This window comes from Mustela nigripes, chromosome 13, assembly GCF_022355385.1.
Source record: "Mustela nigripes isolate SB6536 chromosome 13, MUSNIG.SB6536, whole genome shotgun sequence".
Classification (NCBI taxonomy): domain Eukaryota; kingdom Metazoa; phylum Chordata; class Mammalia; order Carnivora; family Mustelidae; genus Mustela; species Mustela nigripes.
The window spans coordinates 92728987-92756505 of record NC_081569.1 but is presented as its reverse complement, the minus strand read 5'-3'; the positions used below and the strand labels follow the sequence as shown (position 1 = coordinate 92756505).

The 27519-nt window shown below is 35.4% G+C and overlaps 1 protein-coding gene across 2 annotated transcripts in view; it reads right to left on the bottom strand.

The window, feature by feature from the left end:
• Window positions 1-5459: 5459 nt before the first annotated feature.
• TOGARAM1 (TOG array regulator of axonemal microtubules 1) overlaps window positions 5460-27519 on the bottom strand; it is an 80814-nt gene continuing 58754 nt past the window's right edge. Inside the window, exons 13-21 of one of the 2 annotated variants that reach the window (XM_059373131.1) lie at window positions 25947-26052; window positions 25081-25316; window positions 24319-24477; window positions 21020-21146; window positions 19519-19637; window positions 12988-13177; window positions 11361-11580; window positions 8131-8217; window positions 5460-7064 (exon numbers count right to left, since the gene is read on the bottom strand). In XM_059373131.1, the coding sequence (XP_059229114.1) occupies window positions 6811-7064; window positions 8131-8217; window positions 11361-11580; window positions 12988-13177; window positions 19519-19637; window positions 21020-21146; window positions 24319-24477; window positions 25081-25316; window positions 25947-26052 (1498 nt within the window). In that variant the 3' untranslated portion in view covers window positions 5460-6810. Of the gene's footprint in view, window positions 7065-8130; window positions 8218-11360; window positions 11581-12987; window positions 13178-19518; window positions 19638-21019; window positions 21147-24033; window positions 24127-24318; window positions 24478-25080; window positions 25317-25946; window positions 26053-27519 lie in introns of those variants that run through there. The other variant, XM_059373132.1, reaches the window with a different exon arrangement.

Here is a 27519-nt window from a genome sequence, read left to right as displayed (position 1 = left end):
TAGTCTTGTCAGAACCCTTCTGTGAAGATTAAGGCATTGTTCAAGAAAGAGCAGAACCAAAGAAATGAAATGGGCATGTGGTAGAATTCAAATAACTCAAATGCCCTTAACTCATTACTTTTAACTGAGCCTCATTCAACAAACAAAAGCAGCCCCTACTCACTGAACTGAAAAGACTGTTTCTGCCTTACGTGGAAATCTGTATAGATCTCACCTAATCTGTAGAGGTTTCACTTTGCATAAAGAGGCCAATTTTTCTTATTCCCAATTTCCGACACTTACCATTTTTTCTAAACATATAACAGAATCAGATTTCGGCATTTTCTGGAGGCGAATTATAACATCAAACTTGTATAGCAAGATGTATATAGCAAGACAGTTGAAACTTTACAAATTTATGTTGACAATAATATGAAGAATACAGGAGAAAATTCTTTGAGTCCTAGACTGAGAAGGAAATGATTTTAAAGTATATATATGTAATATATATATTTGTAATATTACATATTAACATATACATATATATATATGTATAAATTCAACATCCTAGCTTAAACAGTCAGGCACAGTTTTAACAGTTTGTTCTGTAGGAGTGCTGGCATGAACTATTCATGAACAACTTTCTACTCACCTATAACTATGTATCCTAGAAGTGCCAGGTACACTCCCTTCACCAAGATTAATAAATACACAGGTGAAGGGACAGTCAGCAACTTTGGAAAGTGCTACAGTCTTCAACTTATAATGGTTCAACTTAACAATTTTTCAAAGTGGCTCAAGTGATTAAGCACACAGCCAACTTGATCACGAGGATAAATGACAAATACACTTAAAACCATTCTGTACCCATGTAACCATTCTGTTTTTCACTTTCAGTATGGTATTCAATAAATTTCATAATATATTTAACACTTTATTATAAAATAGGCTTTGTGTTAGATGATTTGCCCAACTATAGGTTGCACAATTATAGTGTTCGGAGCATATTTAAATTAAACTTGGCTAAGCTATGATGTTTGGTAGGCTAGGTGTATTAAATGCATTTTTTTTTTTAAAGATTTTATTCATTTGGGGTGCCTGGATGGCTCAGTCCTTAAACGTCTGCCTTTGGGCTGCCTCAAGCCCCGCAAAAGCCTGCTTCTTCCTCTCCCACTCGCCTTGCTTGTGTTGCCTCTCTCGCTGTGTCAAACAATAAATAAATAAAATCTTTAAAAAATAAATAAATAAAATCTTAAAAGAAAAAGATTTCATTCATTTATTTGACAGAGAGAGAGAATGCACAAGCAGGAGGAGCTATAGGCAGGGAGGGAGAAGCAGGCTCTCCACTGAGCAGGGAGCCCAATGGGGGCTCAATCCCAGGACCCTAGGACCTGAGCCTAAAGCAGACATTTAACGGAGTTAATCTGTGGTTCATCAGATAGAAGGGGGGCTTACAGAATACGGTAGGTACTGTAGGCTGGCTCAGTCATAACTCTTCCAACTGAAATTTCTATTACCTGGTCTACTACTGAGACTAGGAGATGAAATACTCAAATTTTTAGCTTCCCTTCCATCTAAGGGCAGTCAATGAGATGTAGCTGGAAGTAGACAAAAATGGCCTCTTTTCCTAAATAAAAAGGCAGATCCTCTAGAGATACTCACCACTGTTACAAACTTCATTAATTTTTGACTCCCCTATCCTCCAAATCTGTGTCATCAATTCAGTCAATCCTATCAATAGCTTTTAAATCCATTTTCAGTTCTCACTGCTTCTACTATAAGGTTTAGACCTTTACTATCTGAAGTCTGGCTCTGGTCTCTGGGTGGATCACTAAATTCTTTCCTATTGAAACTTAACATAATTTTACAATCTTTTTCAACACAAGCAGATACTATCAACTATCACTGGAACATTTGATGAAATCCATTTGCCCCTTTGGATTAGTGCTTCAGATTGACTTCCTTGCCCACACCCTTTCTTGGCTCCAACTAATCCTCTGCTACTGGTTATTTTTTTAAACATAACTTCTACCTTTAAAAAACACTGCTTTCTGGGGCGCCTGGGTGGCTCAGTGGGTTAAAGCCTCTGCCTTCGGCTTGGGTCATAATCCCAGGGTCCCGGGATCAAGCCCCACATCAGATTATCTGCTCAGCAGGGAGCCTGCTTCCTCTTCTCTCTGACTACCTCTCTGCCTACTTGTAATCTCTGTCAAATAAATAAAATCTTTTAAAAACAAACAAACAAACAAACAAAAAAACCCACTGCTTTCTGTCTCCAGAATAAATTTCAAACTTATATATGATTCACCATCTTATTCAAGTATTATATTTATTTAGCATCCAGGGTAGGTACTATTCCAGGCATAGTGATTTAAAAAAAAAAAAAAAAAGTACTTCAAGACTGGCCAGAATTTGGTACCACCAGACCATTGTACATAATTCTGTCTCATGGCATGTATTTTTTTTTTAAAGATTTTTATTTATTTATTTAGAGAGAGAGCACATGCATGAATGGGAGAGGGGCAGAGGGAAGAGACTCTCAAGCAGACTATGCTGAGCTAGTTAGTCAGATGTAAGGCTTGATCTCACTACCCTGAAATTATAACCTGAGCCAAAACCAAGAGTTGGACGCTTAACCAAGTCAACAGACAGAGATCATAAGTAGGCGGAGAGGCAGGCACAGAGAGAGACAGAGGGAAGCAGGCTCCCTGCCAAGCAGAGAGTCCGATGCAGGACCTCATCCCAGAACTCTGGGATCATGACCTGAGCTGAAGGCAGAGGCTTTAACCCACTGAACCACCCGGGTGCTGCCCTGCATGTATTTTTTGACTACTTTGCTAAATCTGTAAATTACTTTAATGCTTTTTAAGTCTATGGTCATCCATTGTTCTGCCCAGAGAGGCATTTAATTGTGAATTAAGAGTTTAGGTTCTCTTTTACAGTATGCATTAAGAAACCACAAATCATTAATGATAATATAGTACTTAATTGATTTTGCCTTTGATATTTTCAACCCACTAACTGCAATGAAATAAGTAATCTTAATTTATCCTAGCACTAAAGATTTCTATAGGGTTTGTGCTCATCTTTTTTCATTTGCTCCTGGGAATAAGTCATCTTTGTAGAAAATTTGAGGTTTATAAATGTTTTCTTATACATGATCTCATTTTAAATTTGGATCCCACAATAACCCAGAATTACATAAGTTTTGATAAGTAATAAAAAAACTGGGTTCCAAATCCATGCTTTCCAATCAAAGTCTTAAGCTCTTTACAATATTTCGCTTCCCTTTGTCATCTCCCTTTTAGTTATTTCTACCTCCCTTAATACTAATATTCACTACTATCCTTTTTTTGCCATTGTTTTCTCTTCACATTATTTTTATCTTCAAATTCCCTTCAGACTTTCAACTTATTATAATTTAAATTTTATCACATAAATAATACATGTTGCTCATTTCTGAAAAAATAGAAACTGCTTAACAGTGCACTAAAAAAAAATTACCTTCTTTACTCACAGTTTACTACAGTTTAATATGTTCGTGTATATAATTCCAGTTCTATTTTCTGTACGCTTATATATGAGATAGAGACATTGTATTTATTTTGTAGTCAGGCTTTTTTCCTTTAACACAATATGATATTGCCCTGTGATTATTTAATATATTTTTTAAAGATTTTATTTATTAATTTGACAGAGAGAGATCATAGGTAGGTAGAGAGGCAGGTAGAGAGAAAGGGTGAAGCAGGCTCCTTGCTGAGCAAAGAGCCTGATGTGGGACTCGATCCCAGGACTCTGAGATCATGACCTGAGCCGAAGGCAGCGGCTTAACCTACTGAGCCACCCAGTCGCCCGATTATTTAATATTTTTAATGACAATATGACATGGATTCCATTGGGTTAATATGCCATTTAAATTTTTTAATTTTTTAGTTGCTCTGCAGGTGGGGGTAAACTTTTATAATTATTACTGCTTGTAAAAATTCTTCATTCCAAAAAAAAAAAAAAAAACAAAAAAACCCTTCATTTCAATTTATTTAGGCTTTCAGCTCCTTTAGTTTTTTGTTTTGTTTTGTTTTGTTTAAGATTTTACTTATTTATTTGAGAGACAGAGCACAAGCAAAGGGAGTGGCAGGCAGAGCAAGAAGCAGGCTCCCCACTGAGCCAGGAGCTGATGTGGGGCTCAATCCCAGGACCCCAGGATCAGGACCCAAGCCAAAGGCAGACACTTTGCAGACTGAACCATCCAGGCATCCCTCCCTTCATTATTTCATTCAGTGATCACTCTCCAATTCTTTGTTGACTTCTGGGTTTATCAATCCTTGATAACAGAGTCTTAGAATTCTGAGTGCTCAATATCATTGTTACTAAAATGGAGGAAATCTTTAAGGCTTGGGACTCTGTTTATAACAAGTATTTTTTTTTTATAATAAAAGCACCTAGATTACATAAAATTCTCACATTAAAAGTAGTGATTATATCTACTGTATTTTTTATTTTTTAAAGATTTTATGGGGCACCTGGGTGGCTCAGTGAGTTAAGCCTCTGTCTTTGGCTCAGGTCATGGTCCCAGGGTCCTGGGATCGAGCCCCACATGGGGCTCTCTGCTCAGCAGGGAGCCTGCTTCTCCCTCTTTCTCTGCCTACTTGTGATCTCTCTCTATGGCAAATAAATAAATAAAATCTTAAAAAAATAAAATAAAATAAAATAAAAGATTTTATTTACTTATTTCAGAGAGAGAAAGAGAGCATAAGAGGGAGAGGGAGAAGCAGACTCCCCACTGAGCAGGGAGCCTGATGCAGGGCTCAATCCCAGGACCGTGGATCATGACCTGAGGCAAAGGCAGAGGCTTAACAACTGAGCCACTCACATGCTCCTTTACTGTACTTTTTCAATGCAAAATCATAGTATATACATTTTTTTAAAAAGGATAATTAAACTTGTACATAAAAATAATGGTCTTCTACCTTTGAAATTTAAAATTTACCTTCCATATACTCAACAATTAATGCAAATTTAGTAGGCACATTTGCAATGACACAAGGACAGGGGTCAAAATTAATAAAACTTGGAATCTATAACCATTCTTTCAATGATGCACGTCATTAAGGGTTAAAGCAAAATTTAATGATGATTTCAGATATACAACCAAGGTCAAAAGTGTATAAATCAGGTGCTGACAAACTATTCGAGAGGTCTGTTTTTGTTTGACCTGAGCTAAGAACGTATTTTACATTCTTAAAGAGTAAAAAAAAAAAAAACCAAAACCAAAAAAACCCCAAAGAATATGCCACTATCTGTCTGTAGCTTACAAAGCCAAAAACATTCACTTTTTGGTCCTTAATTTCAGACCTAAACTATAGAAACATAATAAAATACACTTGAAAGAACAGATAAAGCATGTATGTAACTATGAATATATGTTACAGTACCTACAAACAGAAAAAGTAACAAAGTCTTCACTTTCCACTCAGCTTAGCTTCAAATTATAAAACCCCTTTTATTCCTCAGCAGTCATGGAGTAATACAAAGAATCACAATTTAAAATGAAGCCATATACATCAGAAAACTGGTAAGTGACACAACAAATGAAAAAGAATGAGGATAGTTCACAACTTTAATAAAGTGATCATCGAGTAAACAAGGCACAGAATTATAGATGTTTAGAACAAGGCAGAACTTTAAAAATCACCTAGTCCAGCCCTCATAGTTTAGAGATGAGAACACTGAGACCCAGAGCCGGCAAGTGACTTGCCCAAGATCACATGGCTAATTTCCTCTAAAGGTAGAACTATAACCCAGGTCTATAGTTAGGTCAATAGAGATAGGTCAATATTATATCAAGTATACCAAGTGAAAGCGATAGGCCAATATTATATATATATTTTATTTTAAGATATTTGGAAGGTGGAAAAATAGGACACCTCTCACACATCTACAGAAATAAATTTTTTATTTTTATAACATTCCTTTTCTTTTTATGATGCATACAGTACTTATAGCCCAAGAATTCTGAGAAAAGCTATAGAAGACCTGGCACTATTTTTGAGAATTACACAACTGGGCAGCAAAATAACACCTTTATAAATGTTGGGATATATAGAAATAAAATTTAGTGTTTGCACACAAAAATAGGGAAGTTACATTCAACACGTTTTCTTTAACGTGCATTTAGAATGTTTTAAGCGTTTTCTAAAACTTTGGTTATCATGCTTCATTAAAACTTGTTGAATTTCAAATTATGTAAATGATTTAACCCAAATGGTAGGCAAATATATCACATTGACACAGCAGCAAAAGCAAGCTAATACTGCACAATCATATTAGCAGACTGATTTCAGAAATACATGTTTTTCACAAATAGCACACATAAGTTAATTTGTTATAACATAGTTCAATGACTTTTCTTTCATTTTATAAAATAAGGCTGAGTAATGAGACATAGTAGAACATGATTACATAATAAAAAGTATATTTTTAATTACAAATCTAATTGTACATATAGGGCAATGAATTGTGGTTTCTATAGAATAGTGCAAATGAGCAGGACCTTCCTCAAAAATAATATACTTGGATTCATTCCATGTACCTCAGATTTCATGAATATTAGGTTATATTAATCATTTTAGGTTTTTGTGAGATGAGTGCAAGTGGCAGGGTTCAGATAGGGCAGACGTGTACTCATTGGCTGCAAATACAAATAGCCATTGACTTAATTTACCAGATGAGAAGTGCAGGCACTGAAATTGTTACTTTAAAAAAGTTCCATTTGTCATCATGTAAACAATTTTCTTCATCATACTATATTTCATCAAATATTCATAATTCATTTCATATTGTCATATCGAGCAATTCTTCTAAACTCTTTTTGATATGTGGTGGTTGAGATGCAGCCTGATTTAACAGATTCTGACCCATTTGTGCAAAAAGTGCTTTTGATAACTTAGCTGTGGCTGTTCGTATATTTCCTCCAGCTCCAGGCAAAGAGCCACTATTTGTCATGTTCCCTAAGAGATGCCATAAAACAACCAATACTTTCTGTTCTGTGGCATGGGGCTTCCTTTGATAAAGTTCCATAACAATATCTGAAACATAAAAATCAGTAAATAGTGAGGTTTTCAAAAAAAATAAATTCAAGTTTAGCTAATTAAAAAGCATACAAAATATACTAAGCTTTTCCCCTATGCCATTTGTCCTAAAATGCCAGACTTTTATTTATTTATTTATTTGTTTGTTTTTTAACAAAGTATTTTATTTTTATTTTTTTAATTTTAAAAAATTTTCTTTTTTTTTTTTTTAAAGATTTTATTTATTTATTTGACAGAGAGAGATCACAAGTAGGCAGAGACGCAAGCAGAGAGAGGAGGGGAAGCAGGTTCCCTGCCGAGCCAAGAGCCTGATGCAGGGCTCGATCCCAGGACCCTGGAATCATGACCTGAGCTGGAGGCAGAGGCTTTAACCCACCGAGCCACCCAGGTGCCCCAAATGTCAGGATTTTAAAGAAAAGTAAGGTCAGAAACTTTCCTCCCAAAGAATCTTCCATATATGACAACTTAGTTCAGGTAAAAGGAGTAAACATAGGAATTAAACCCAAAATTCATCTCAATGTTTTCCAAATGTAGTTAAATAAAAACATACATTTTAAAATCACTGACCTTTTATCAAATACGTAATTCAAAATAATTTTCCAACTGCACCAAATTGACTTTAATGTCTTTTTATTTTTTTCCTCTATTATTTCTACTGACAGGAAGACTAAATACTTACTGGATAAAAAAAGGATAAAAGTCTTAAAAGGTTCTCATAGGGATGATTATGCAATTTATTTCTACATTGTGCGTAACGATATTGAATTTGGTAGTTAACCCCAAATTAAATTGAAATGCCTATCAGTTTACCCTAAGGTAATAAAATATTTCTTTAGAGTGTTCATTTTTTTTAAGGATTTTATTTATTTATTTGACAGAGATCACAAGTAGGCAGAGAGAGAGAGGAGGAAGCAGGCTCCCTGCCGAGCAGAGTGCCCAATGCCAGGGTTCGAGTCTAGGATCCTGAGACTATGACCTGAGCCAAAGGCAGAGGCTTAACCCACTGAGCCACCCAGGTACCCCTAAAATATTTCTTTAGAAATAGAAATTAAAAAATACTTACCAGCAAGCTTTTCAGTCATATCTTGTTTTGCTTTTCCATTTAAAAACTGAGCTTTTGTGCAAAATGGCTGTAGAAGTAAGTAATTGTCTAAACAAAAACAATATTAAAGACATATAAATAATTATGGGATTTTATTTTCCAGTACATAGAACTGAAAGGAAAATATTTTCATGCAAATGAATGCAAATGCGTTAAAAAAATTTTTTTAAATCTATGTAATCACTACACTTAACATTATCTATAAAACCTTAATAGGATAATAGTCTTATAGCAAATAAGAAATAAAAATACCAAATATTAAAAGAGCTATCATATGGTATAAAAAAGCAAAAGAATTGCCCATCTCCCAGGCATCTTATTCCAAAAAATAAAATACAGATTTATCAAAAACAAACAAAGAACAGAAAATAAAAATTGTTGGTTTTTTTTGCATTTTTTTTATTTTTTTCAAAGTTTTAATTCTATAATAATTATAGATTCACAGGATGTTACAAAGGTCCTATGTACCTTTCACTAAAAGTTATACCTTGAATAATTATAGTATACATCAAAATACAGAATCTGACATTTATACATATGCATAGTTCTAATCTGCATCATTCACCTAATTGTTGATTTTTGGAGGTTTTTTTTTTTATAAGCTCTACACCCAATGTGGGGCTTGAACTCATGACCCTGAGATCAAAAGTCACGCACTCTATTGACTAAGCCAGCCAGGTGCCCCTACCTGTGTACAATTCTATGTCATTTTATCATATGTGTAGATTTTTAATGATCACTGCAATTAACATATAGAACTATTCTCTCACCACAAAGATCTCCCTAGTCTCATCTAGCTCCTCCTCCCTAGCTGCCCCTAAATGCTGATAACCACTAACCTGTTTTCCAGCTCCATAAATTTTATCATTTTTAGAGGGTTATACATATGGAATCCTATAGCATGTAACCTTTTGGGACTGTCTTCTTTCACTGAGCATTGTGTTGTGTGTATCCATAATACTATTTTATTACTAAGTAGTATTCTACCGTATGAATGTTATCACAAATTTTTTCACTATTAACCCAGTAAATTACATTTAGGTTATCTGCAGGTTTTGGCTATTGCAAATAAAGCAGTTATAAACAACAGTATACAGGTTTTTAGATGGAAATGAGTTTTCATTTCTCTGGGATGGATGGGTTATATGATAAGCATAGTTTAGTTTTTCTAAGAAATTGCCAAACTATTTTCTTTTTTTTTTTTTTAAGATTTTATTTATTTATTTGACAGAGAGAGATCACAAGTAGGCAGAGAGGCAGGCAGAGAGAGAGAGGAAGGGAAGCAGGCTCTCCGCTGAGCAGAGAGCCCAATGCGGGACTCGATCCCAGGACCCTGAGATCATGACCTGAGCTGAAGGCAGCAGCTTAACCCACTGAGCCACCCAGGCACCCGCCAAACTATTTTCTACAGTGGCTACACCATTTTATTAACATTTTCACCAGCAAAGTAGCAAAGATTCAGTTTCTCTGAAATCTTGTCATTCTTTTAAATCTTAGCTGTCCTAATACTTGCTATAAACTGAATGCTTGTTTCTTCCAAAATTCATATGTTGAAACCCAATCCCCATTGTTATGACATTTGAAGGTGAGGCCTTTGGAAGGTGATCAGGTCATGAAGGTAGAGCCATTATGAATGGGATTAGTGCTCTCTTACAAAAGATGCCCCAGAAAACTCCTCTGCCCCTTCTATCATGTGGCAACACAAACAGAAGATGGGGCCATCTAGGAACCAGAAAGTGGGCCCTCACCAGACACCAAATCTGTTGACACCTCAACCTTGAACTTTCTGGTCTCCAGAACTCTGAGAAATAAATGTTTTCATGCCAACCAGTCTGTAGTAGTTTGTTGTAGCAGCCCCTACAGACTAACATATTTGTATAGTGATCATGGTCTTAACTTGAATTATTACATTTCCATAATGACTAGGGATGTTGAACAGCTTTTCATGTGTTTATCTGCCATCCATATATTCTCTTCAGTGAAATGTTTCTCCATGTCCTTTGTCCATTTTCTAACTGAACTGTTTAATGTTTAATGTTCAGGTTTTTTTTTTTTTTTTTTTTTTTTGACAGACAGAGATCACAAATAGGTAGAGAGGCAGGCAGAGAGAGAGAGGAGGAAGCAGGCTCCCTGCTGAGCAGAGAGCCCGATGTGGGGCTCGATCCCAGGACCCTGAGATCATGACCTGAGTTAAAGGCAGAGGCTTTAACCCACTAAGCCACCCAGGTGCCCCTAATGTTCAGTTTTGAGAGTTCTTTATATACTCTGAGTTCTTCCTCATATATGTGGTTTGCAAATGCTTTCTTCCAATCTGTAGTATGTCACTTTATGTACTTAACAGAGTCTTTTGAGGAGCAAATGTTTTTAATTTTGATGAAGTCTAACTTATTGACTTTTATGAACCATGCTTTTAGTGTCATGATAACAATTCTTCACCAAGCCCTCAGGTCCTAAGGATTTCTACTTACGTTATCCTTAAAAGTTTTACAGTTAAGTTTTACATTTATTTATTTATTTATTTTAAAAATATTTTATTTATTTATTTGACAGACAGAGATCACAAGTAGGTAGAGAGAGAGGAAGAAGCAGGCTCCCTGCTAAGCAGAGAGCCTGATTCGGGGCTTGATCCCAGGACCCTGAGACCATGACCTGAGCCGAAGGCAGAGGCTTTAAACCACTGAGCCACCCAGGCGCCCCTAAGTTTTACATTTAAATCTAAGATCCATTTTAAGTTAATTTTGCATCAGATGTGAGAATGAGGTAGAAAAAAAGAACTGAAAAGTAAAAAATAAGGGAAGATAAAGCCAATTGAATGGGACAGTATTTAATCTCTAAAAATAATTTGAAATACTACTGAGAATATCACATTAAATGACAAATATTGGGGTATCTGGGTGGCTCAGTGGGTTGAGCCGCTGCCTTCGGCTCAGGTCATGATCTCAGGGTCCTGGGATCGAGTCCCGCATCAGGCTCTCTGCTCACTCCCTGCCTGCCTCTCTGTCTACTTGTGATCTCTCTCTGTCGAATAAATAAATAAAATCTTTTAAAAAATTTAAAAAAAATTTTAAAAAAATGACAAATATTGACTATGATTTCATTATTTAAAAAAAAAACAAAAACACAATGTGTAGAATCAGAACGTACAAAAGTTAAGCCAAAATAATTTGAGTGCCAAAGTAAAGATTTCTTACCTACGTGCTGACTCAGTGCCTGAACAACATTTGTGGCAGCAGCATAAATGCCTGGATTCTTAGAATTCAAATTGTTATCTACTATTGCTGGAATTAGCATGTTGATTATAGGCGATAAGTTGTCTCTAAGCAAAGGAATCATTTTGTGCATTGTTTCCAGAGCCACCAGATTTACTTTACTATTAGAATCATGAAGTCGAGATTTAAAAGCATCAAAGATCTGAAAGTAAATTAGTGAATTATTTAAAGTAAAATAATATAGCTATTTAAATTCTTTTTGGCATTCTGTAGTATTTTTCCTATTAATAATATTGTTTAAAAACATACACACAACATTTTATTTAACCTGAACTTAGATAATAGGAATTTTATAAAAACTTCGATGTTAAATCTAAGTCTCAAAATTTCTTAGAGCAAAAAGACAAATCCTCAAAGATCACCCAAAAGACATACTAATAAATTAAGGTTGAGAAATCCAGCTTACTAAGAAGATGACTGACTTACTGTATATAGGATAAAGATGCTCTTTTTTGGAAGGTACAGGTTAGCTTAGGTAACTCTAAGAACTCAAGAAAAGTTTCTATTTTTCTCACTACTGATAACGGAATTAGACATGTAAGTTTTACTGTAGAGATCTGATTTAGTTTCAGTTTGTCTTATGAAAATTTTATATGCAATTTCAGAGTTAAATTTTTATTATTACCTCTTAACCCGGTTATTCCTTACTCTTTAGAATTCTTAACTTTCATAAGCTTAATATACAGTAAGGGAATGATAAATCTTTAGTCACATCAGGTGAGTGAAGAGCTATTCAGTGAGGTTAAGATATATATATATATATATCTGTGAGGCCAATACACACACACACACACATACACATACACACATATACACACACATACATACACATCTCTCATATAAAAACTATGAAAGTTAATACATATACATACAATTTTTCATGTAAGAATAGTCTTCCCAAGACATTTATTTTTATTCAAAATTAAGTGACAGCACTACTGGAATTAAGGGTAGTTATGGTATATCGGCCAAGTTTATTGCCCATAAATACAAATTTAAAATGGAATTTAGTAATTAACTGAACTCTGAAGAAGCATAAATCCTCTATGCTCAATTTGTTACAATCTCTTTTTCTATTGCTTGTTATCTTCCTAAGGGTTGGTATGTAAATTAGTATATACAAGATTTGTAATCTACATATAAAAATTTTAATATCTATTCTTAAGTAGCATCAGAGCTCTTAAATGCCCCAGTTCTTAAAATATTTATTGATTTGCTGAACATATATTCACTGAATGTCAGGTTCCACAGGCTCTGAGAATACAGAGCTTCAGAGAAGTTACCAAAAATCAAAGAAGTTACCAAAATACCAAAGACGTTACTGAATTCTGGGAGAATTCAGAAAAATAAGCAGCTATTTTTCTATTTTTTCCAAATTATTTTGTTCTCGGGTGTTTTTAACAGAGCACAATCTAAGCAATCCATACTTTTCACTAAGTTTAACATTTTAAAATAATATATGTAAGGTGTAAGATTTAGGGTAATTTCTTACACTAATGAGCTGTTAGCTACATATTGAATATGAAAATTAATTTTGACAGTTCATTACCTTCACAATGTTTCCAACAACAAGCTCTTGATTGTTTTCAGTATCTGATAAAAGCTGCTTAATCCCATTAATGCGATCACGGAAGTCTTTTGCATTTAATAAACTGGTTATGACTTTAATGTATTCAGCACTTTCTAAGGAATTACGGGGAATTGATTTTCTGGTGATGTCACGAATTTCAGTTACTTCTCTAAAGTCAAAGAAAGGTAAATTTAATTTCATTATTAATTTCCTATAAGAAACACAAACATAATAAATAGCTCTTATTACACATTTATTTTTCAAAAATTCTCAAAGTGATCGCCATAATACCTGCGTAGGTGTGGGGGGGGGGGCGGTGGTGCCTAAAATCTCCCCTGAGAGGGGCGCCTGGGTGGCTCCGTGGGTTAAAGCCTCTGTCTTCACCTCAGGTCATGATCCCAGAGTCCTGGGATGGAGCCCTGGATTGAGCTCTCTGCTCAACAGGGAGCCTGCTTCCCTTCCTCTCTCTCTCTTTCTCTGCCTGCCTCTCTGCCTACTTGTGATCTCTATCAAATAAATAAATAAAATCTTTTAAAAAAAATTAAAATCTCCCCTGAGATTGTTGATTTGCTAGGAGGACTCACAGGATTTAGCACATAGTTTTACTCAGAGCTAAGATTTATTACATAAGTAGACAAAGCAAAATCAGCAAAGGGAAAAAGTGCAGGTGTCAAAGTATTGTCAAAACTAGATACAAGCTTCCAAGAGTCCTTTCCCAGTTCACACAGGACAGTTTCTTTTTTTTTAAAGATTTTATTTCACAGAGAGAGACATAGAGAGAGAGGGAACATAAGCAGTGGGAGTGGGAGAGAGAGAAGCAGGCTTCCCTCTGAGCAGGGAGCCCAATGAAGGGCTGTATCCCAGGACCCTGGGATGACACCCAACGGAAGCCACCCAGTTGCCCTAACACAGTAACAAATTTAATTACTCCAGTAACAATTCATGACAACACATGTGAAATGTTGTCTACCAATGAACCTTATTAGAGACTCAATGCTCAGGCTTAATTTTTTTTAAAGATTTTATTTATTTATTTGATAGACAGAGATCACAAGTAGGCAGAGAGGCAGGCAGAGAGAGAGAGAGAGAGAGAGGAGGAAGCAAGCTCCCTGCTGAGCAGAGCTCGATTCCAGAACCCTGGAATCATGAGCCAAAGGCAGAGGCTTTAACCCACTGAGCCACCCAGGTGCCCCTATTTTTTTTTTAAAGTATATTATTTATTCATTTGAGAGAGAGAGAGAGAGCAGGCAGTAGGGAGAGGGAGAGAGACTCTGAAGCAGATTCCACACTGAGTGCAGAGCCTTACATGGGGCTCGATCCACAATCATGAGATCCTGACCTGAGACAGAAGCAAGAGTCAGATACTTAACCAACTGAGCCACCCAAGCACCCCTCAATGCTCAGGGTTTTTACTGGGAGTTGGCATGATTTGTCCTCTGCCTAGGATATGCTAAACTTCTAGGCTGCCAGAAGGAAAGCAGGTCTTTAGCATAAACCACATTGTTTGCCCAAACAATTGTGGTACAGTAAACTACTCTTATCAGTTAAGGAACAGTGGTAATCTTCCTTAAATCCTAGTTCCCAGATGCCAACCAAGGGCTCATCTTGTCAGTTTGACCTCTGAAAAACAGAATTCTCAGATCTGCTGTATTAACTCAAAATATCCATGTGAATTTGCATGAGAAAACTAGAATCTTGACACTAGCAGGACTTACTATTTCAATGGCTTACTATTACTAGCATCTTCTTTTTTAATGCTATAAAGGGGTGATGCAATGTAGCAGATGAATGATCCCTTTGAAACTAAGGTGTCATGCAAATTAACAGATTTTTTTTTTTTAAGATTTTCATTTATGTATTTGAGAGAGAGAGACAGAGAACACAAGCAGAAGGGAGAGGCAGAGGGAGAGGGAGAAGTAGGTTCCCTGCTGAGCAGGGAACCCCACGTGGGGCTCGATCCCAAGACCTTGATATCATGACCTGAGCCAAAGGCACATGCTTAACCAACTGAGCCACCCATGCACCACCAAATTGACAGGTCATAAGGACAATAGTATGTGTTGCCAGTTACCATCTCTCTAATTACCAGTATTAAAAATGGCACTGAGGTTGTCTTAAGAGCACTGATTAAAGAATTACTCAGAATCATCCTAAAAGCAGATATAGAATGGTGAGCTAGAACACAGATCTTAATTAGATGTATTTATTCATTATTTTTAATTTGCTTAAATAAATTGATCTGAGGTTAATTTGTGAAATGATTAATTCTATACAATGGGAAAAATAGAAGATTAAATTTATATTTAAACTGAGAAGTGTATGATACATAAAAGGTGAATAAATGAAAAGAGTAAAAAGAATACCTCGAGAAACCACCTAATTACTGCAACTTGTGTTTAAAGATGGCTTTTCTGTTATTTAAACAAAATGGATTTAATAGCTAAGTAACAATGAATATACCTTAGGGTGTATGACAGAAAATAGACATACACACCACATATACACACACACCCCTCAATCAATCAGTTCAAAAGAAGGCAGGACAAAAGGGTCATTTTAGACAAAAAGACACCTGCAGATTGAAAGTAAGGGGACAGAGAAACATTTATAATGCCAATGGACATCAAAAGAAAGCTGGAGTAGCAGTACTTAGGTCAAACAAGCTAGATTTTCAACTGAAGACTGTAACAAGAGATGAAGAAGGGAACTGTATCATAATGAAGGGAGCTATCCAAAAAGATCTAACAACTGTAAATATTTATGCCCCACACATAGAGAGTACCCAAATATATAAAACAATAACAAATATAAAGGAACTCATTGATAATAATACAATAATAGTAGGAGACTTTAACATCCCACTTACAACAATGAATAAATCACCTAAACAGAAAATAAACAAGGAAACAATGGCTTTGAATGCCACACTGGGCCAGAATGACTTAACACATATATTCAGAACATTTCATCCTAAAGCAGGATATACATTTAAGTACACATGGGACATTCTCCAAAATAGATCACATACTTGGTCATAAATCAGGCCCAAACAAGTATAAGTAGATTTAGATCATACCATGCATATTTTCCTACCATAGTCACCCAAAAGAAAAAATTTGGAAAGAGCACAAATACATGGAGATTAAACAACATGCTACTAAACAATGAATGGGTCACCAGGAAATCAAAGAAGAAATAAGAAAAATACATGCAAACAAAGGAAAATGAAAATACAATGGTCCAAAACCGTCTGGATGCAGCAAAAGAGGTCATAAGGAGGAAGTATATAGGCCTTCCTCAAGAAGCAAGAAGAATCTCAAATAAACAATCTAATCTTATACATAAAGGAGCCACAAAAAGAACAACAAAGCCTAAAGCTAGCAGAAGGCAAATAATAAAGATTAGAGCAGAAATAAATGACATAGAAACTAAAAAGGGAACAACAGAACTTATCAATGAAAGGTGGCAGTGGTTCTCAGAAAAAAATTAGTAAAATTGATAAACCCCTAGCCAGACTTATCAAAAAAAAGGATCCAAATAAATAAAATCATGAATGAAAGAGGATAGATCACAACCAACACCAAAGAAATACAAAATGCTATTTTTAAAAAATACATTTTATTTATTTGAGAGAGAGAGAGCGCAAGCATAAGCAGGGTGGAAGGGTAGAGGGAGAGGGAGAAGCAGATTCCCCACTGAACAGAGCCAATGCGGGGCTCAATCCCAGGACCCTGAGATCATGACCTGAGCTAAAAGCAGAGGCTTAGCCCACTGAGCCACCCAGGTACCCCAGAAACACAAACAATTAAAAGAGAATATTATATGCCAACAATTTAAGCAATCTATAAGAAATGGACGCATTCCTAGAAACATTTAAACTACCAAAACTGACACAGGAAGAAATAGAAAATTTGAACAGACCCATAACCAGCAAGGAAATTGGATCAGTAATCAAAAATCCTGCAAGATACAAAAGTTCTGAGCCAAATGGCTTCCCAAGGGAATTCTACTGAACATTTAAAGAAGATTGAATACCTATTCTTCTCAAACTGTTTCATAAAATAGAAAAGGAAGGAAAACTTCCAAATTCATTATGAGACCAGCATTATCTTGATTCCAAAACCAGACAAAATCTCCAGTAAAATAAGAGAACTATATGTCAATATTTCTCATGAACACAGATGTGAAATTTTTCAACAAAATACTAGCAAATTGAAACCAACAGTACATTAAAAGAATCATTCACCATGATCAAGTGGGAATTATTCCTAGGCTGCAAGGATGATTCAATATTCACAAATCAATCAACATGATATTAATAAAATAAAGGATAAAAACCATATGAACCTTTCAATAGATGCAGAAAAGGCATTTGACAAAGTACAGCATCCATTTATGATAAAAACCCTCAAGAAAGTAGGCTTATAGGAAGGTACCTCGTCATAACAAAGGCCATACATGAAGAACTCACAGCTAAAATCATCCTCAAGGGGATGAGAGCTTTTTCCTCCATGGTCAGGAACAAGACAGGGATACCCACGCTCACTACTGTTACTTAGCTTGGTACTGGAAATCCTAGCCTCAGCAATCAGACAACAACAACAAAAAAAAGGGATCCAAATAAGCAAGGAAGGGGCACCTGGGTGGCTCAGTCATTAAGTGTCTCCCTTCAGCTCAGGATCCTGGGATTGAGCCCCACATCAGGCTCCCTGCTTGGCTGGAAAGTCTACTTCTCCATCTCCCGTTCCCCCTGCTTGTGTTCCTGCTCTCGCTGTCTCTCGCTCTATCAAATAAGTAAATTAATAAAAATCTTAAAGGATGACAACAACAAAAAATCAGCAAGGAAGAAGTCAGACTTTCACTATTTGCAGATGACATGATACTTTATATAGAAAACCCAAAAAAATCCACAAGAAGATGAATTCAGTAAAGATGCAAGATACAAAATCAACCTACAGAAATCTGTTGCATTTCTATATACCAATAATGCACAGCAGAAAGAGAAATTAAGAAAACAATCCCGGGGGGTCTGGGTGGCTCAGTGGGTTAAAGCCTCTGCCTTTGGCTCAGGTCATGATCTCAGGATCCTGGGATCCAGCCACACATCAGGCTCTCAGCTCAGCAGGAAGCCTGCTTCCTCCTCTCTCTCTGCCTGCCTCTCTGCCTACTTGAGATCTCTGTCTGTCAAATAAATAAATAAAGTCTTAAAAGAAAAGGAAAGAAAAGAAAACAATCCTATTTATAATTATACCAAAACCCATGAGATATCTAGGAATAAACCTAACCAAAGAGGTAAAAGATCTATACTCTAAAATCTATAAAACACCTAAGAAATAAATTAAAGATGACACAAAGAAATGGAAAAGCATTCCATACTCATGGATTAGAAGAACTAAGATTGTTAACATTTCTATACAACCCAAAGCACTTTACACATTTAATGCAAATCCTATCAAAATACCAACAGCATTTATCATAGAGCTAGAACAACTCTACAATTTGTATGGAACCACAGAAGACCCTGAATAGCCAAAGCAACCTTGAAAAAGAAGAGCAAAGCTGGAAGCATCATGATTCTGGACTTCATGTTATATTACAAAGTTGTAGTGATCAAAACAGTATGGTACTGGCACAAAAACTGACAGATCAATGGAACGTAACAGACCAGAAATGAACCCACAACTATATGGTCAACTAATCTTTGACAAAGCAGGAAAGAATATCCCATAGAAAAAAGATGGTGTCTTCACTATCAGAATTGGAAAAACGACAATAATATGTAAAAGAATGAAACTCAACCACTTTTTTTTTTTTTTAAGATATTCATTTATTTATTTAGCAGAGAGAGAGAGCACAAGCAGGGCAAGCAGCGGGCAGACAGAAAGAGAGAAGCCCTAAGCGGGGCTTGATCCCAGAACCCTGGGATCATGACCTGAGCAGAAGGCAGACGCTTAACCAACTGAGCTACCCAGACCCCCCTAAAAATATATATATTTTTAAAAATTATATAATCAATCTATTACATGTTAAATAGTGTAAGCAGGTTACATAATTATATACATAATTATATTTCTAATAAATTTAAGAGTAGTCTTTTTCTGGTTAATGCTAGTATGGGTGATCAGTTAATTCTTTTAATGTTAGGATTTCCTAAAGTTGTTTTTTTTTTTCATGAACCATAATTATATATTACTTTTATAATCAAGGGGGAAAAGTAAGGACATAAATGAAAACAAAATTAATCAGAGTTGTCCAACACAGGCCTAATACTGACAAGTTCAACAACACTGAAGATTTAATAACGTTTAGTGCATGTCAAAGCCAGTTGCTATGAATATATAACTGCCTTATTAAATATAATTACCTCACACTTTCTAAGTACTTACCAACTTTTAAAACTCCATTAAGTTTTGACAAATACCCCTGGGACAGTTCATAAAAACATCCAAATGAGACTACTATCTCTAGGGAGTAATTTCTCTAATGATGTGGACTATCAAATGATCCTACCTTTCAGCTGAATCGAAAGCATCTCTAGAAACAGATGATGACCTTGCATTTCCAACAGTGCCAGTATGAGATCGTCTTCCTTTTGCTGAAGGAGTATCTAGTGGTATCTCTCCTAAGCCCTTTAAGTAATATAAAGAAAGGCAGTGTAATACAAGTCTTAAAACCAGTTAAGTGAAATAATTTATACCATGTATAAGTGAACACATCTTAATAATCAGCTATGCTGATGCTTTAAAGGGTATCAATACATAAAATACCTTCTAATTAGTAGTAAATTAACCAAATTTATGATCAACTAATAGGAAATGATATTGGCCAAGTAAAACTGTTTAAATTTTTAAGAATTAATATGCTATATTTTATAACTATGTTTCTTAAACCTTAAAATCTATAGAGAAAATATGAACACATTACATAAATAATGAATTCCTATGCAAAACTAGGGTAAGAATAAGCACTTAGAGAAGAACTATTTAAAAATACTTGTACTTGAAATGACTCTCAAATACAACCTGCTCAGTTCAGAAAGATAATTCTTTGCATGGTCATTTTAATTATTTCTATATGAATTAAGCTAAAATCTTTAAGATCAATGAGCAGAAAAAGGGACGGCTGGGTGGCTCAGTATGTTAAGCATCTGTCTTCGGTTCGGATTGTGATCCCAGGGTCCTGGGATCAAGTCCTGAATCATGCTCCTTGCTCAGCAGAGAGCCTGCTTCTCCCTTTGCCTGCCATTCCCCCTGCATGTGCTTGCTCGCTCTCTCTCTCTGACAAATAAAATCTTAAAAAATGAATAAGCAGAAAAAAATGCTCTAAAATGTATAAAACTGTCCTTTCATAAACGAATCCTTTAACTAATATTAGCAGTGAGGAGTAACATAAATTACCATAGAAAAATTCTACATTATTAAACATATTTTTTAAAAAATGTAAGTGGATTATTTTTTATAAGACACTTTCCGCATTTTATTTTACTTAGTATTTCCTCAATCACTTATTTCAGACATGTCTGAATCCCCATTATCTCTCAGGATTAAATAAGACATGGGGCTTCCCCTCAAAGACCTCCCAATCAATGTTCTGCAGTGTGATAGGAACTCTAACAGTGGAATAGGCAAGGTAAATAAAGCAGGGACCAAGCATGACGAACATCACTAACCTTACCCTATAATAACAAAAAACTCAGGTTAAAGAAATTAAGTGATGTACCTAACACTATTTAGTTGGCTAATTCTCAAACCCAAGTCTTGAATCAAATCCAAGTCTTGTAACTCCAATAAACCTCATTATATTCTACCAAATATCAAACTTCTGTTCAATAAACTCTTACTGACACTATGAATATCTACTGCAATTTGTACAACTGCAGTTGTTGAAACGCTACTGTAGCTATATACTGAACGGTTAACAGAGAAATAATCAAAGAAGCAATTACTTCTACCTTTAGTTTCCTGGTACCTTACTTTTAAAGATGTTTACAAATTAAACTTTATCCACATACCTTTTGCCGTAAGCTCTTAACAGATTCCTTAATATATGGCAAATCTTTGGATGGGATATACTTTTCAAGCATTTTATCAAAGTTGGGATGACACATCATTAGGAAAAGCATCTTTCGACCATAGTACCTATAGACATTTGAGAAACATACAAATAATTATATATACCTTAACAAACTCAGTTTCTATCCTTAGATGCAATATTTTTTTCAATAGAAAAAAAAACTGTCAATATCAAGATTGTCATTCCCTTTTTTTTTTTTTTAAAGATTTTATTTATTTATTTGACAGATCACAAGTAGGCAGAGAGGCAGGCAGAGGGAGAGAGACAGGCTCCCCGCTGAGCAGATAGCCCAATGCAGGGCTCCATCCCAGGACCCTGGGATCATGACCTGAGCCGAAGACAGAGGCTTTAACCTACTGAGCCACCCAGGCACCCCTGTCATTCCTATTTTAAACAAGTCACTGAAATGTAGTTATACTATCTAAATTGGAGTATAGCATTCTCCTTGTCCTCACTTTAAAAAAAGACATAGCTTCAAATCTTCAAATCTCTTTTCGGAGAACCAAATGTTTGAGTTTTGTTTTTCAGACACCCTTGGGTCCATATCAAGGCTGGTATTTGGCAGAACTTGAGTTAGGAGAAGTCTCTCTTTATCCTGGGCTCCTTGCTCACTGGGCAAGAGGTTGCTGCTGAGAGGTGTTCTGACCTAAGTCAACCTTCCCTAGGTTTTGTATTTCCTATATTTCTTACCCTCGCTCTTTTTTTCCCCCTGCCAAAACTTACCTGGTTCCCATTCTTCGAAAACCTATTCTCTGCTACCTAAAACATACCCAAAGTCAGTTGAAAATCATGGATGATATATAATGAATGTGTAATGCTCTCCAAATTATATTTTTTTAATGGTAGTATGTAAGTTCAAAATTAATTCTTTTTAAAAGAAATAACTCTTTTTAGGATAAAACCTTAAGCCAAAATATCATTCTGATAGCAGAACCACAATATCATAAAAATGGGTATTGAAGATATTTTTGGATAGAGGGTTCATATAGTACCTTATAATTATACCATATAATTATTCTTCAAAGAAGCATGGCCCTAAAATCAATTATAATTATGCTTTCTCCTACAACTTGGAATATGTGGACTAGGAAGAACAAGAGAAGGTAAGTCGTGGGGGGCAGGGAGAAAGTACAGAATGATCTCAGGTATCAACCAGGCCCCTTCGATTTTAACAAAATTATAGAAAGAGGTAGTATCAGAAGATTTCTCTTCTTTCCTCAGAATCAAAATAAGGTTACACCTTGATAAGTAGTTCATAGTCAGTTACAGTTTCAAAGATGATTATAACTTTTAGCCCAGAACATTAAGGGCTGTAGGTCCATCACAGGCCCTAATGATATGAGAATGGCTAAAACAAGCAAACAAGCAATAGGACACTAAATGTGAGAAATAGTAAAACTGAAAGCTGTAAACATTTTATAATTTTAAAACTTCAAATAAGGAATCAAGAAATGAAAAAAAAAAAAAGAAATCAAGAAATGACAAAATGGATTAGAAGAATTACCATGTCATTAAGCAAAGGTTAAGATGTACACAGAACCACCAATGCAAATCTTTTTTTGTCCTAACTAGTTTATTATGATCCAAAGCCTCCTAAATTGTTTTGAACTTTACTGTGGTATACATAACTTCCAAAATGGCTCCCCAAAGATGTCCTGCTTTAATACCTGCAATTTGTAAATATGAGATATAACTTCCAGGATTATGTTATGCTATGTTATATTATATGGCAGAGTTGACTCTAGGATACAGAGATTTTCTGGGTAGACCTAATCTAATCATACTCATCCTTAAAATCAGAGAGCTTTCTATGGCTAGTAGCAGAAGAGAAAATCAGAAACCTTCTAAGCATAAGGGGGATTCAACATACTGTTGCTGGCTTCTAAGCACAAGGGGGACAGGTGAGCTTAAGGAGCTGAGAGAGGACCCTGGCTGACAACCAGCAAAAAAACAGAGACCTAAGTCCTATACTACAAGGAACTAAATTTGGCCAACAACCAAAATAGTTTGCAAGCAGATTCTTCTATAGAACTTCTAGATAAAGAGCTTAGCATTATTATCATCTTGATTTCAACCCTGGGAGACCCCAAGCAGAGAAAGCAGTTGAGCCATGTAAGACTTCTAACTTAAAGAACAATAATCTAAAAAAGTCTGTCCTGCCTTAAACCACTAGGTTTGTGGTAATTTGTTACACAGCATTAGAAAGTGAATACATTAACTTTCAATATTAGTTTCTGATATAATGATTTCCATAAGACTAACTCCAGTTACCTAAAGTTACAGATATCTTTGTCTTTAAACATTAATAATTTTATATCCTTCTTTACTTTAGTCTCTATGAACTCAGGACTGTCCCTCCCACTTTTAATCTAGCTTCATATTTAACTGCCATAAATTTTTAGGTTTTGTATGGGACATTATCAATCACCTTAGTCCCACCTTCCTAATTTTACAAACGAGGAAAGCTAGGTTAATAGACAAAAGTAATTTGTTTAAGGGCAAAAGATGTTTGGCATTAGGAATTGAACCTAGACTCCTGACTATATCCAAAATTTCTGCGACCAGTAGAATGAGGGACACCCACCTGGGTCAGTTAGAGCAGCATGTGACTACGGTTTGTGAGTTTGAGCCCCACACTAGGCACAGAATTAACGGAAAAAAAAAAAAAAATCCATGTTACCAATATAGTAAGGTACCATCTACATCTTAATTATTTTGTCATTTTTCTCTGACTGTTCTTAACCTTCACAGAATTGTTTTACAAGTACAACAATCAGAAATTTATGGAATTTTCTAAGTGTAGCTATTTCATGTTTCAGGAGACAATATGTTAACAATTTCGCTTCCTGTGTTTCATGTGCACATATATCCTTGAGTTCACCTGATTGCTTGGAAAATACATCATTTCCCCTAAATGCATTACCTTACATTTGCCCATAATGAAGTTCTTCTGCCACTTTTCTGAACTCATATAGTCTTGTGCCGTTTTCATGCAGTTCATCCCTGTGACATGGCATCTCACTACCCAGAAGTATGTAGTGTCATCTGTAAATTTGGAGAATTCACTGTGCACTCCCTCAAGATCATTTACAAATTGGTTAAATAAGTCCACCCCCAGCACCAAACCCTGGGGACCCCACTTTTCCATTTAGAAAAAAATGTTTATTCTTTTTTAACCTGCCTACTTTTAAGCCCTTATCCTAACAGATTCAGCAAATATCATTAGCATCTATTCACCTGGTTTCTTGTGAACTGTCCTGAGCAAACTTAGCAGCAGCTGGTAATATGCGGTCAGCCATATCCTTTGTTCCAGATAAAATACGCTCTGGTTCCATAAATTCCACCACATCTGTTAAATGCTGGGCTGTACATCTTCTTACTGCAATGTGTAAATGACTACAAGAAAACATGATCAATTGAAACAAATTTGATGTATGAACTATTTACCAAAGATATACCTTTAAAGTTAAATGATTAAACTACTCTTAACCCTCAACAATCATCCCTGAATGCTAAAATGACAAATTAAATTAGTTATCCATTCTCAAAAAGTTAAAAACAAAACTCATAATCACTGACATTTATTTAGTTCCAACTCTATGAATAGAAGTAAAATTATTAGAATAATAGTATTATTATTCCTTATATGCTCTGTACCTAATATGAGGTTTATCACATAGGATTTATTTGTTTTTTGACTGAAATAATACTGAAGTTTGCTTGTGTTTTTCTTATATCCCAGACTGCAAACAACTGCATTTTTAGGTTTTTTTTTTTTTTTTTTTTAAGATTTTATTCATTCCTTTGGCAGAGATAGAAAGACAGTGAGAAAGGGAATACAAGCAGTGGGAGTAGGAGAGGGAGAAGCAGGCTTCCCACTGAGCAGGGAGCCTGATGCAGGGCCTGAGGCAGCCCGAAGGCAGACGCTTAACGACTAAGCCAGCCAGGTACCCCTGCATTTTTAGTTTAAGGACATATCAAGATTATTTTGAATATTACCTTTGTCCTCCATTGATAAGAGAAACAATTGCACGTGCAGGTGTTACATTACTGACCATAGCTCTCAATGCTTTGTCAACATCTTCTCTTATAAATGTATTTGATTCTCCAGCTTTGTGCAACAAAACTTTTACTGTGGTATCTAGTTCTTGATCCATGTTCTTTTTCAGGTAAGTGAAAAGATCACTTAAACAGACCACTGCAGCACGAGAAACTCCAGACCGTAAATTTTTCACCTAAAAAAAAAATTTCCAAAATGTACATTTTGCTGATATTCTGAAAGAAAATCAGTAATAATGACTTTGAAACCAAACTTACTATTAAAGTAACATGCTTTAATACACACTATCTTACGTCCTAAAAATTAACATTAATGAAAAATTTTTTAAAGTTTAAAAGTAAGGTATGAGCGACTTTTTTTTTTTTAAGTAAAATCTATCCTCAACCTGGGGCTCGAACTCATGACCCTGAGATCAAGAGTTGGATGCTCTCCTGACTGAGCCAGCCAGAAGCCCCAAACAGGATCTACTTATAACTACATATAAGCCTACTTTAATCACTTAGTATAGACTATTCTTTCTTTTTCTCCCCCCTCCCCCCAGAGAGAGAATAAAGAGGTGGGGAGGGGCAGAAAGAAAGAGAGAAAGAGAATCTTAATCAAGCTCATCCCTCAGTATGGAGCCCCATGTGGGCCTCAGTCTCACAACTCTGAGATCGTGACCCAAGCCGAAATCAGGAGCTGGAATCTCAACTAACTGAGCCACCCAGACGCCCCTAGTACAGAGGTATTTTTTAAATAAATAAATGTGGCATATGTATTCTTTGTTATCCAAACAATCCTTAACTCAGCTGGAAAATAAGTTTACCTCTTGAATTACTGCAAAATTTGTTTCATGCAGCTTTGTGTTCAATATTTCAGAATGAAAAGCAGCTAAGCACCTAATAAAATTCAGTCCTTCAATTTTCTTCTCCCTATAGGAAAAAGAAAGAAATGGCAAATCACTTATTAAATGGGTCTCAACTGGAACAGAATCTCAGATGTCTTAATTTGTGTTCATGAAATACTGCCAATGAGGAGATCTTATTTTTCCATTCACTTAGGAATTTCAAATTAAAAAAATATGTAAAGTTTTATTTGCTCCAATAGTTCTCTTTCATGATGCAAAAGATCTTTTAAGAGTTAAAATCACTAATGACAGTCATACTGAGTTCATGTTTTGTAAATAAAAAGGACTATTTCATCCCTAGTGATAAGAATGACATATTCTTGGGCGCCTGGGTGGCTCAGTGGGTTAAGCCGCTGCCTTCGGCTCAGGTCATGATCTCAGGGTCCTGGGATCGAGTCCCGCATCGGGCTCTCTGCTCAGCAGGGAGCCTGTTTCCTCCTCTCTCTCTCTCTCTTCCTGCCTCTCAGCCTACTTGTGATCTCTCTCTGTCAAATAAATAAATAAAATCTTAAAAAGAAAAAAAAGAATGACATATTCTTTACAGAAAACAGAGGAAAAGGAATGGCAAACAAAAGGTAAGGGAAGCAATAAAACAAAAATGGAAGGAGAAAAGAAACTACCTTATTGGAAAATATATAATCCAGTGACAGAACACCAGTAACAAATAGTTCTGTAATTTGTATTTTTCTTTCATTAGCTGACCTAATGAGCCAGCTGAAGGGTAGGTGGATACTAACAAGAGAGTGGGATTCAAGTGAGATTTAGATATAACATTTATAAATTGATGATTTTCATCTTATAGGTTTGAAAAATGTAAGGCAAAATGAGTTTCCTTAGTAATATTTAACATTTCCTTAGGTAATATTGATGGCAGACATTTTTTTAAGCATTTAAATTCCTTGAATGAATTATGGAAAACTCAGAGACACGAAAAAACCCAAGAATCCAAGGCAACAAAAGGAAACCTATTTAAATAGCTGTCTTGTTCAAAATTCTCATTTTTTGAATAAACATCAAACAGTTTACAATTAATTTAAATGCAGAAACAATCCAATTCTATATATACAAATAACAGATAGTACAGTCAAGAGAGAGGGAAAAGAAATTAAGAAAAAGTGGCTAAAATTTTTTCCGAATTTGATCCAAACAATAAACTCTCAGATCTAAAAACAAACCCCAAACCCCAAAGATCTAAAAACAAACCCCAAACAGGATAAAACAATAAAAGTACAACATGGAATATCAAAGTCAAATTGCTAAAAGCAGAGTTAAAATGTAAGGTCAGTTAGCAATATTAAAAATAAAGCAGTATAAGAAGATGAGGAAAAGAGCACTATTTTAGTTAAAATCCTGAAAGAGGGCTTTTCTGAGGAGATGACATTTGACAGATACCTGCATGAAGTGAGAAAGAAGTCGCTGGAAGAATGTTGTTTTTTTTTTTTTTTTTAATATTTTATTTATTTATTTGACAGAGAGAAATCACAAGTAGTCG